Source organism: Camelina sativa, chromosome 3, assembly GCF_030686135.1.
Source record: "Camelina sativa cultivar CO46 ecotype springtype chromosome 3, ASM3068613v1".
NCBI classification, from domain to species: Eukaryota; Viridiplantae; Streptophyta; class Magnoliopsida; order Brassicales; family Brassicaceae; genus Camelina; species Camelina sativa.
The window spans coordinates 19450377-19463106 of NC_141882.1; the positions used below are offsets into that span (position 1 = coordinate 19450377).

General features: G+C 36.2%; 4 protein-coding genes across 4 annotated transcripts; 1 reads left to right on the forward strand and 3 right to left on the reverse strand.

The window, feature by feature from the left end:
* Positions 1-240: 240 nt before the first annotated feature.
* Positions 241-1971, forward strand: LOC104779156 (bZIP transcription factor 60). The gene is made up of 2 exons (XM_087506482.1): positions 241-855; positions 1325-1971. Exons 1-2 carry the CDS (start codon positions 374-376, stop codon positions 1773-1775), a joined length of 933 nt encoding a protein of 310 aa, XP_087362608.1. The 5' UTR covers positions 241-373; the 3' UTR covers positions 1776-1971.
* A 246-nt stretch (positions 1972-2217) lies between these two features.
* LOC147947539 (uncharacterized) lies at positions 2218-3043 on the reverse strand. The gene is made up of 3 exons (XM_087506490.1): positions 2746-3043; positions 2415-2584; positions 2218-2299 (listed from the first exon to the last, which is right to left on the reverse strand). The coding sequence occupies exons 1-3, from the start codon at positions 2890-2892 to the stop codon at positions 2296-2298; spliced, it is 321 nt and encodes a 106-aa protein (XP_087362616.1). The 5' UTR covers positions 2893-3043; the 3' UTR covers positions 2218-2295.
* A 49-nt stretch (positions 3044-3092) lies between these two features.
* Positions 3093-5814, reverse strand: LOC104777631 (glyceraldehyde-3-phosphate dehydrogenase GAPB, chloroplastic). The gene is made up of 9 exons (XM_010501911.2): positions 5493-5814; positions 5300-5395; positions 5050-5214; positions 4808-4975; positions 4551-4711; positions 4407-4468; positions 4283-4332; positions 3519-3925; positions 3093-3395 (listed from the first exon to the last, which is right to left on the reverse strand). Exons 1-9 carry the CDS (start codon positions 5592-5594, stop codon positions 3263-3265), a joined length of 1344 nt encoding a protein of 447 aa, XP_010500213.1. The 5' UTR covers positions 5595-5814; the 3' UTR covers positions 3093-3262.
* Positions 5815-5923: 109 nt separating this feature from the next.
* LOC104777632 (uncharacterized) lies at positions 5924-7865 on the reverse strand. Its single transcript, XM_010501912.3, has 5 exons — positions 7523-7865; positions 6869-6980; positions 6477-6573; positions 6291-6377; positions 5924-6199 (listed from the first exon to the last, which is right to left on the reverse strand). Exons 1-5 carry the CDS (start codon positions 7584-7586, stop codon positions 6065-6067), a joined length of 495 nt encoding a protein of 164 aa, XP_010500214.1. The 5' UTR covers positions 7587-7865; the 3' UTR covers positions 5924-6064.
* Positions 7866-12730: the final 4865 nt, after the last annotated feature.

Sequence of the window (12730 nt, forward strand, 5' to 3'; positions counted from 1 at the left end):
CGAAAATAAAAAAGTAAAGAAAACAAAAGAATATTTATCAGAAAATCCAATTCTTCCAGCTAGAATGAAGCCTTCTCATTGGTTGTGTGACGATACATAATAAAAATAGTTCTCTGCTAACAGGAACATTATAACACAGTGCACTATATCATCTTATTGGCTAAAAGTATCTAAAAACGCGTCCATAACTAACACGTGTCCTACTGACTCTTTTTACTTGGTCACGAAGAAATTTAGACTGCTGACAGTTTTTTCTTCTTATATAAATTCATCTCTCTTCTCTCAATATCTTAAATAATTAAAATTTTTCACCTTTTTTTTTTTTTGTTTTTTTCTATAATTTTTTTTTTTTTTTTTTTTTTTTTTGTCGATCATGGCGGAGGAATTTGGTAGCTTTGATTTACTCATAGATGATAATCTCTTCTTCGATTTCGATCCTTCAATCGTCATAGATTCTCCACCGGCGGAGGATTTCTTCAGATCTGCACCGGATTCGTGGATCGAAGAGATTGAGAGTAAACTGATGAGTGATGAGAATCAAGAGGAGGAGGAGAGTCTTTTGGAGTTGGATCATGAATCTGTTTCGGAGTTTATAGCGGATCTACTCATTGATTATCCGATAAACGATTCTGGTTCCGTTGATTTGGTGACCGAACAAGCCGCCGCCGTGAAAGAGAGTACGGATTTGTTGGTTGAGAAAAAGTCTAGTGATTCTGGGAGTGAGGTTCAGGATGATGATTCTGGGAAAGAGAGTACGGATCTGTTGGTTGAGAAGAAGGCTAATGATTCTGGGAGTGAGGTTCAGGATGATGATGAAGGTGACGATGATGATGCTGGGGCTAAGAAAAGAAGAAGGTACATCTGATTTACTCAGTAATTTAATAATTAGGGTTTTTTTTTGGTATTGTGTATTGATTTTGGTTGCCTTTAGATTGCTATAATTAGGGTTTTTTTTTTTTTTTTGGGTATTTTGTATTGATTTTGGTTGCCTTTAGATTGCTATAAGTGTGTTTTTGCTTTGAGAACAAATCTTAGATACGTATGTGTGTGACATTGAAGAGTTGATTATGAATGTGTTTAACTTCTGGTTGCCTTTTATATTGTGAAAATATGCATTGGCTCTTGCTTCTGGTATTCTTGTTTTAAGTAGTCTGGGTTATTGTATTGTATGTGTGAGATAAGAGAGTTGATTCATGAGTGATATGATTGGCTTGTTTGTCATATGGATCTCAAGTTTGTGTATTCTGGTTGGTTTTAGATTGTGTTATAAATGCCTTGAAAAGAATCTGAGAGTTGATAATTGGGATGTGTGATTGTGGTTCAGGCGAGTAAGAAATAGAGATGCGGCGGTCCGGTCGAGGGAGAGGAAGAAGGAATACGTGCAAGATTTAGAGAAGAAGAGTAAGTATCTTGAGAGAGAGTGCTTGAGACTGGGACGGATGCTTGAGTGCTTCGTTGCCGAGAACCAGTCTCTTCGGTACTGTTTGCAAAAGGGTAGTGGCAATAATACTCCCATGATGACAAGGCAGGAGTCTGCTGTGCTCTTGTTGGAATCCCTGCTGTTGGGTTCCCTGCTTTGGCTTCTGGGAGTAAACTTCATTCGCCTATTCCCTTATCTGTCCCACACAAAGTGTTACCTCCTCCAGCCAGAACCAGAAAAGCTGGTTCTAAACGGGCTAGGGAGTAGTACCAACCCATCTAATACCGGCGTGAGTCGGAGATGCAAGGGTTCAAGGCCTAGGATGAAAGTCCAAATCTTAACCCTTGTGGCGTGACAGCGCCTTTTTAACTGCTTCTTTGCGCACTTGAGTCGTAGATGAATGAGTGTCTTAGTTGTCTTTTGTATTTTCGCTGTCGGAAATTATCTTGTCTAATATATGGGATAAATCAACAGTCAATGTGGGTCTTATGGTTTGGATGGTTTCTATTCTAGCTCATGATATCTACCTAATAATGTTTCTGTCTATAAAATCCCAAATTTTCTTTTGATCTAAAAGAGTCAAAACTTAAGGTAATATCACTTCTAAATGCCAGAAAATAATATCATTAGGTTGAGTAACATTGATAGAGATTTTAGGTTGAGTAACATTGATAGAGATTTGAAACATGATACAATGTTCTTCCCTGTGAGTAGGAATCTGATACTCAGCTAAGTAGGAATCTAGAGTTCTTCCCTGTGAGTTACAAATTAATTATAGGATTTGAAACATGATACAATGTACTCAAAGATCTAACCGACAAGTTATATAGCTCACCGCTTCGTTGTATAAGTTACAAAGCCACATTGCTTCAGGCTCAACTGTACGAAGAAAATCATGCACCGCCTATTACAACAAAATTCGACGCATTGCATCGCTCCAATTATTTAAAACGTAAATTAACCGCAATAAAATTAGAGCAAATGAATCGCTCACTATATTAGCATAAAAACTTCATTTGCATGTTTACGACTGTTCAACGTTCTCTCTTTCTTCTTCCCCATATCTTTATAAGTTTCAGTAGCAGGCATAGGAGGTAGCAAATCCTTCACAAGCTCTAATATCCCATCTGAGTCAATTTCTCGATCATCCGGTTCCTCTATGATCTACAAGAGAGAGTCACATTCAACAACTGTTATACATGTAATGTTTCGCAGAATTTTCCTTCACTCTGCGAAACACACGCCAAATATTTGATTACAAAACAGAACTGAAGATGAATAGAGTAACAGTAAACACATCATGAGAGATGTTAACAGGGACATACATTTTCATCTAAGCGGTTCTTAAATTCGTCCAACCAAACGAAATCGCTTGTCAATGTCGATAGAGAGATTTGATACGTACCACCATTACAAACGATTAGAAACGCGTTGAAGAGAGACGAATACTTGATGGTAATGAAAACAGGCATAGTTAGCTAACCCTAATACTAAACGATTAGTTTTTCCTATGCACGTGAGAATCCAAGAGTAACTAACTAGTCTCTTACAAAAACATCATAGCACAAACATATTAAAAAAGACAACAAAACATAAAATCGTATTTAAAAAACCCTTCTTTCAACTTCTAACTCAGTTTACTTGGATAGGGAAAATATACTTTGTCTTATCATTTTCTAAATGCGAAACTTTTATTTATTGCCAAGTTTTCCTTAACACTGAAACAATTTTTATACTCGACAATAAACGAAAAGGAAGCGGTATGCATTATATATGATTTCGAATAAATAACTCATGATAAAAGTATTTGTTTGGTGAAAAAAAAAGTTCATTTTCTTTTTTTCATTCAAAGACTTTGCATTCCTCGTCGCCCGGGTTTGTCTGGCAGAAATCCTCCAAAGGGTCACCAGTTCCAACAGCTTTCTCTCCTGGCCACTTGCTAGCCACTAGGTGAGCCAAATCCACTACTCTTTGGCTATAATACGAATAATGCAAACCCAAACGTAAAGATTCATTCATATATAGGTTAAAATTTATAAAACTGATCATATCATGTACTGTAATGTGTTATATATATATATATATATATATATCTCACCTGTAACCCCACTCATTGTCATACCATGCAACCACCTTGACCATATCATCACCCATGACCATTGTGAGCGAAGAGTCAATGGTGGTAGAGACATCAGAGCACCTGAAGTCAACAGAGACAAGAGGGGCGTCGCAAACGTCTAAAATGCCCTTCATCGGTCCATTAGCGGCTTTCCTGAAGGCCTCGTTCACGTCCTCTGCCGTCAAACCTTTCTTCTCAACGTTTATAACAAGGTCAACCACTGAGACGTTTGGCGTTGGCACACGGAGTGCAATGCCGTTGAGTTTACCCTTCAGCTGCGGCAACACTAGTGACACTGCCTTGGCTGCACCGGTGCTGGTTGGCACTATGTTCAGTGCTGCTGCTCTTGCACGCCTTAGGTCCCTGTGTGATGCATCTAGAAGCCTCTGTCACAATTCATTTCAAACACATATATGTTACTATTGGTTGTATTGAGTCAAATCACACAGTACATATTCTAATGATTTGTTATACACTTATATACAAGCTGTACGTAGGAGTATTTAATTTACATAAACCGAACCCATACAACGAATCCATCAACTCAAAACACATTCTAATATGGCTTAAATGGATTTCATTTTCATGCATTCAAAAAACCGTAACCAAAATTAAACCCTGGATTTGGTACCTTGAACCGAAACCTAGATTGAATACTCCTAAATACGAGTAGTGAATATTTTAAGAATACAAGCAATCTCTTCTACTTAGATAGACAGACAAAGATGGTATAAGTATATTACTTGGTCTCCGGTGTAGGAGTGTGTGGTTGTCATTGTCCCCTTGACGATTCCTGTAATTCAGTTAATGTATGAGCTAGAAGAAACCATTTTTAACATGTAGTAAGAAGGGAATTAGCAAATGTACCAAATTCTTCATCCAAGACTTTAGCAAAAGGTGCCAAACAGTTGGTAGTGCAAGATGCATTGCTGCCAAGAGAGACCAAAAATGAAACATGAATACTCAAACTAAATTTTGGTTATAATGGGAGAGGTTTAACTTTAAACGGACCTAATGATGTTAGCAACGTCGTGACCATAGTCTTTCTCATTGACTCCCATAACGTAGGTAGGGATATCAGCACCTTTGGCTGGTGCAGTGATGATCACTTTCGAAGCTCCAGCTTGGATGTGCTTCCCTGCTCCTGGCCCATCAACAAACACTCCTGTTCCCTGATGATCATAACCATATACAATTTATCTTTTTCGATTAACTAAGGCGTGATTTGCCATCATAACAATGCAGCTTTAGATAGAAAAGTATTTCACCTCGATAACGATGTCAATGCCGAGCTCAGCCCATGGAAGCTTCAGAGGGTCTCTGTTGGAGACGACTTTGATGATCTTACCATCAACACTGATAGTTTCATTGTCCACAATTTTCACTTCAGCCTTGAAGGTTCCAAGCATGGAGTCATACTTGAGCAAGTGGGATGCCTGCAATTTCATCATCAATGTCAAAAATGTTGTTCCACAATAGAGAATTAATGTCTTTAATTCTCTGGACTTACATTCTTGACACCACCACTGTCGTTAAGGACAACAACCTCGAGAGGAGAGTCCTTACGCCCGTGCCAACACCTGAGGAAGTTCCTACCAATCCTTCCAAACCCGTTGATCGCAACCTTCAGTTTGGCCACTGTCTCTCCTCTAACAGGAGTGGATGCTGTCACAGCCTAATATTTCACAAACACATCATACATATGCACATTCATATATAAACAACAACACAGTTATTGATTCAATCAATCAATCAGTCACCTTGGCTGTGATCTGTGCAGCTACGGCATCAAAGAAAGATGCTTCTCCACCGTTACTGCTCATACGCAGGCCAGAGAATTCAGCAACTTCTAGCCTCTGTGCAGATAATAACAAGAGAAGCAGATCAAACAAACCGTAACACACACACACACAGCACAGAGATGGTATGTGCTAGATAGAAGGGAGTTTGTACCTTGGAAGAGCATTGAGCAGGGAAGGAGTGCACGGCACTCTTAGACTGCAGCCTCTGTGCGACCGGGATTCTGGAGACGGCGAGAGCTGCATGTGAGGCCATAGCTGCAAGTGAAACAAAAAGAAAAATCTAGGAATACTACTGATCAGTTTTGAGCGTTAGCATATATACATACATACACATCCATTGGTTTTTGATCAAAAGCAAGCAACCAATGGTTCAAAGTGAAGCAAAGAAATATGTGGTTATTATGTAGGTAAGATACAAATGGGGATAAGATTCTGTGAGTCACTGATCACAAGTTTCTCAAGGCACTTTTTTTTTTAATTCTTGTTTCCATGTCGTATACTTTCCTTAAGGATCCGGAGATTAAAATCTTTGTAACGTCTGGTTTGGCATATAATTGTGATATATATCATCCTTCAACACGATTTCAAGACAAACAGAGAAGAAGGCAGTCATTTCAAGATAGATGAAAAGTTGTACAACATTACACAGAAATAGCCAACAATTATTGGGATCATAATAAGCAATCACCCGTGATTCAATTCAAATCCTAAAAACAGATGATTTCAGGCTGTAGCCTCGACTTCATCGGTGCTTAGAGCTGCACCATTCGGGGTATCTTCTGATTTGAGCTGAGAGGACACGTCGTCGATAGCAGAGTTGAGCTGAGCAATTTTTTCAGCCAGCACCTTCCGTGTTTTCTGCATTAACATTACAGACCATCGTCTTCATAAGTACATCCATAAAAACGAGATATATTATGACTCAATAAAAGTGATTATTACAACTTACCTCCAAAGCTTTTTCCTCGTCATATATGAATTTCGGCAATTTCCTCATGAGATCCTTTCGGTCTGCTCCAGCTATAGCCTTGCTGATCTGATATAATTCACAAAAACATCATTCGTACAGTGTCAAATCTTTTTCAAGAAGGGGGCAGAGAGGGTTATAACTAAACCATGTGATTCACAATATTACCTGTGGTGCGTATACACATCCGAGGGCACCAACTATGAGTCCGCCCAGAATAAACCCTCCGACAAATAAGCCTGTGCTGCCTGAACCGTCATCATCTCTGCAAGATTTGATGTTATTAGACATTTGCAAACAGTCTGTGTAAACATTAAGTTGCCAATGGGAAACAAAGATATATTTATATTCAGGAGGTACAATGTTTATAGTCAAACCACCTACACTCTCAAAATTGTTTTGTTCAGAAAACATCAAGGGGTTACAAGAACCACACTTGTAGACATCTCAAACAGTAACTAACTAACCATAACCGGGAGGATTTTTTTATAAGATATGTAATCAATCTTTCACCAAGGTCCAAAAATGAAACAAATAAGAAGAGGACCAACTCTTTTTACCTGTATGCTGATTGAACGGTGACGATCCTTTTGCTTCTAGGAGCAGAAATATGAAGGTTGTTGGATCGATTCAGTCCAAAAGAAACACTGACACATGGCTTCAGGGAAAAGCCTAACATGAAAGAACGAACAAAGATCAGTGAATATCGAGAGAAAGAGAGATCATACTGGAGAAGCTACATCCAATTTGACATGATACGAGAGAGAAACGCGAAGAATGGGTCACTTTCACTATTATGAACTGAGAAATGAAACCATTGTTTCTGCAGTATTAATGGATTTATAAAATATGCCAACACAAATGGATTTAGAAACGAACTAACACTCATCTCAACCAAAGATATTCAAGTTGTGATTTTGCATCATGAAATGCATTTCAACCCATTCTTGACAATCAAATCAAGCAAAAGAGAGGACCCAACATTGCAAAATCGAGACTTTAAAGCTATACCCAATTGAGTGATTGGGGAAAAATGGAAAATCACAGTGGGATAAAGCAATTTGGATCATCCAATACACAATTAAATTGGGTTCTTGACGTACTAAATTAGAATCGTAACAACATAAGGATCAAATCTGAGCTAGCTCAAAGGGAGAAGAGTCGCACGAAGATTTTAGTGTAAAGATTCAAGGAGAGATTGAAGAGCTTTTTACCGGATGAAGGATGGAGTTGTTGAGCGTTATTGGGGAGAGAGAGAGAGGTAGAAAGAGACGCCATGGATGGAAGGAAGGAACTGAGAGATCGTAATAGAGAGAGAGAGAGAGAGAGCAGTTGGAGGACGTTCGATGATATCTAAGCTTCTTCCATTCAGTGATAATTATAAATATTATATGACCAAAAAAAATAAATCAAGAATTGGGAGAAATGACCATCATGGGTATATGATCAAATTAGTCATCTAATCTGGTGTGGGTCTCGCTCTCACTAGACTACTAGGATAATTTTTTCTTTTTTCATTAACAAGCTATCTTTTAAAAGCACTAAAATGTCGGTCGTGCGTTGCGGTACACGAAAGTGTAAACTTAAATAATTGAACAATCTGTAGTAAACAAAACTTTTTCTTTTTCTCTGAGGACACAGATATCGAAAAATCTTACCCTTGGCTTCCCTCCAACGTTGGTAAAGGCAAACTTTACCGGCGTCGGGACATAATCCAATTTGCTTGTCTTTCTTCTCGCTCTTTTAGCTATTTCATCTTAGTTGTTTTTAAGCTTTTTCTGCTTTTTAGTCCCCGTCGACCATTTCCCAACCGCATGCAACCTTTAGCCGATCCAAAATCCAGGGAGATCAGTTGGGGGTCGGAGCTCCGCAGCTCTTATCCGCTACTCGTCTCCGCCCCGGTGAAGCTAACCAAAGAACCAATAACCCTCAGATCTAGGATTCCGATTCCCCAAGAAGAGATCTATCACCACCAAGTACCGTTGATGGCAGGAGCAGAATCCCTTGGTCCATCAGAGGCGAATTACCTGGTGGAGTCGTCGACGGCACACGACGATCTATTATTCTTGGCTCCGACTTCCTGTACTGGAGAACTCAAGCTCCTAGGTTCCTCTTCGGATGCTTCAAGCCCCGCTTTGCACCCTCAACCGCCATCTTTCCCCTCACTGGAGATGTCAGAGTCCCTGAATCCGACACCAGCTCAACTAGGCCGCCGCGCGAACTCCTTGCCCCCAAATGAGAAACTAGGGTTTTCTTTGATGGGCTCAACAACCCTCGGCCCAATAAGGTTTATGAGCCCATTAACAAATGGTGTTGTACGAATCCTTCCTCTGCATTTAGCCAGGTTTGATCGGATCTCAAATCTCTTCCACCCTAGTCAATCTTTGTGTGGATTTATGAATCCTTTTGTTCGAAGACTGCATTTGGAATGTAAGTCACCAATATTGCTAGTTTGGCTATATATTTCTTTAGAAAACCTGTTACTAGATTCACTTAGGGACTTTGCCCTTGAAGTTAGAATCTTGAAGGAAATCGGCATTATGATCCAGACTCTATGGAGCTGTGATTACCGATGTGTCTTCAAGATCTTTTCTTTATCTCATATGCCCTCTGAACCATTTAAATTGCAAGTTATCAACTTTTTGAAGTCTCTGCCTAATCATTTGAAGACTAGTGGCATTATGATCCCAAACCAATGGAGTTGGGGTTACCACAAAATTTTCAAGTGTCTCACACCTGCTCCAAAAACCGTAACCAACCCTTTTACTACCCTCAACCTGAACACCATCAACCGTGCTCAACCCAAAAGCTCTCTCTCAGAGACCCTTGGATATGATCTCTTCTTCACGTCAAAGAGTCTAATGACCATGACAACCGTATCATCTGTCGAGTCCCTCGAAGATGTCCTTTCAAGTAACTGTGATCTCACATGTTCCAAACTACCCTTAGGCGTTTGTATCACAACTCTCATGGACTACTACTTGATGTCTTATGTTTCTACCGTTATGTTTAGTGCTTTGGGGAAAGCCCTTCTTTGTAACTTTTTAAACCTTGGGTCTTTGTTCCCCCTTCTTGTATGTGGTTTGTTTTGAATGAATGAATCCATATGTTTGAACAAAAAAAAATGACAATAATTGTTAATTTCACATTTCAAGTGGAAACTTTATAGTAATTCTTTAACTGTGTAGTATAAAAGTCAGAAATAATGACTACAATGAATCAACCAAATTATTTAGATAATTTTTTTGTTATATATATAAAAATCGATTCAGGGACAATAAGAGAATAATGTTAAAGATACTAGATTTTAACCCGCGGTACACCGCATAATAATTTTTTTAATTTTATTTGTTATGCTTTTTGTGTTTAATATTGTATATTTATATTAAGAATGTTAATTCTATGATTTCACCCGTATACCACACAAGATGATTTGTTTTTTACATTCGTAATTAAATTAGCTTAAAAATAGATATATTTATTATTTTAATATTGATTGTACACGGACAAAATTTCTTTTTTATAGTTTATAGGTTAGATTTTTACAGCTTTTTCAGTATTAAATTACTGTTTTTCAATTCAACCCGTTATACATATATAATAAAATATGAATCTATTTACAGGAAAAAAAATCCTAAATTATTATATAAATTACATGATTGTCATGCTTACATATTACTCTACTAAATCATTACAAAGTACAGAGAGCATTTAATAGCCACTTTGGAATCAATTAAACAATCATCATTCAACAAAAACGATGAACAACTCCACCAAACTCATCTCTTTCTTCTCTCCTCCTCCTATATATTTTCCTCCTTTGTGGCCTCAATATCGGCCCCTTTAATTTACTCCCAATCGTTTGAAAAGATATACAAATGGATCAAAGCAAAAACCTAGGGTGTACCAAAAACTGAAAAGCTTGATAAGTCAAGAAGATAATATATATTTAATAATAAATATAAAGAGGATACTTAGAAAGGTGAGCAGCTCACCGTAAGCTAAAATCAGAATTGGTTTTTTTCTCAACATGTATTTGTGATACAACTACATGGAGTAAAAAAAAATTAGTGTAGATATGAAATAAATCAAACAAAACATTTAGATTATTTACTAACCGAAAAGTTGCATGTTCACTTATCATGAAACCAAATTTTTTTTCTCAAATAAATGGATTTAAACCATCTAAGATAAGAAAAGAATAGGTATTAGAGATGAAATAAAGAAAGCATAAACATTTTGTACCAATAAACTAATAAAGAAATAAGTGTGCACTTGTTTATCGCCAACAAACCAAATCAAGTGTCTCAACTGGGAAGATTACTACGCCAGTTGAAATACTAAGTTGTGTATGAATTGATGCATTTTTGTATTGCTATTGAGACGTTATTTATATAGTTCTTTGAAGATGGTAAAATTAGATGTGATATGAGATCCAGAAAATATTGGGGAGCAAGAAAAAAATCTAAAAATATATATGACAATTTTGAATTAATGCAAAAGATTTATGATTAAGGCAACGAATATTTCACTAAGTTGTCCCATATGTATAGAATTAATTTCTATTTTCTATACTATATCGAGTTAATATATAATAAGAATATGAAATGTAGATATGATTTCAGTTTTTTATTAATTAGTTTCCATTGGCTATATTGTCTAGAGTTTATTAGTTTCTGTTTGCTATATTTGAATGATTGTGGAAATAATCTTTATTAGGTATGTAAATATCACACTAAGGACTAAAATTATAAATAAAAAAAAATAAATAACCATAACTAAAAGGGTAGAACACAAAATATATTTTAAAAATGTATATATAGATATGAATCTAGGTTTGCTGAATCATACTCAGATAATCAATGTTGAAAGATATTCACATCAAACAAAATTTAAATCATTATTCAATCAAAATTTACAAAAAATAATAATAATAGAAGCAGGGAGAAAGAGCGCATAGCTGCATGCCTGCAACCAACCAACCAAATTGACTAAAAAGATAAATCTATGAAAAATTAGAAATCACAATCAATTACCTAAATTAATACTTGGAAGATACGATCGATGTGGGTATTTGATGGAAAATGACACCAAACAAAAGTTAAATGAATCAATCAATAAATAAAAAAAACCAAATTTTAACAAGGATGAGTAAATTAATGTTGATTAATAAATTAAAAGAAAATAATAATCAGAATTTTTAAATTTGAAGGTGTTAAACAATACTCAAAGAATAAAAACTCTTTTCAAAGTCCATAAAAATCTGTATATATATATATATAAAGATGTGTGAAAACAAATAGGTGTGAAACAAAAATGTGCGAAACAAACAAGTGTGAACATTGAAAGGTGGTGGGAGTACGACGAAGTAACACAATTGTTGGATCGATACATTGCAACTTTTGAGATCATTAACAAATCTATACAGTTAGATGAGATAATAAAAACAATCTCATCCATTAGATTTAAATTAACTCCTAAAAGTGGGTTTGCTATAATATATAAACATATAAATCTATGAAAAATTAGAAATCACAATCAATTACCTAGATTAATATTTGAAAGAGATGATTGATGCTGGTATAAATGGAAAATGACACTAAACAAAAGTTAATTGAAGGAATCAATAAATAAAACAATCCAAATTTTAATGAAGATGAGTGAAACAATGTTGATTAATAAATTGAAAGAAAATAATACTCAGAGTTTTTAAAACTTGAAGGTGTGAAGCAATACTCAAAAAAACAAAAACACTTTTCAAAGTTCATAAAAATCTGTATATATAAACAAAGAGGTGTGAAATAAAAAAGTGCAAAAACTAACAATTGCAAACATTGAAAATTAGGAGTACGACGAAGAAACACAACTATTGGATCAAAACATTGCAAATTTTGAGATGATTACCAAATCTAAGCCGTTAGATGAAACAATAAAACCAATCATTGGAAAAAAAACTTACAACTATTGGGATCTTTAATAGTTCTAAACCGTTAGATGAGATAATATAAATAATCTCATCCATTTGATTAAAGTGATCCCCAAAAGTGGGTTTGCTATAGATAGAAATGTTAATCTTATTTCAAGGAAATTGAATAGCCAGCGGCCGAGTTTAACAATCAAGATATCTGTAAAGCTCGGTGTGACAAGATTATTAACAAACTCGGGGAGCAAATCTTGGTTGCGGCAGGACAAAGTGTACGTTTTTGCATTTGTGGTTACATTGCTTTACAAGAGCCTCTCTTCCCTTTGGTAACCATTTCAATTTATTTTATAAATTACAAATAATAAAAATTATTCCATGAGAGATGAAGCTAACAATAAAGCAAACTATTGTTGTGATAATCTCTTTACGACCCTAGTCATCTTTTAAATATGGCACATGGCGTTGATGAGGAAAAAATAAGAGTGTCACGAATGTGATG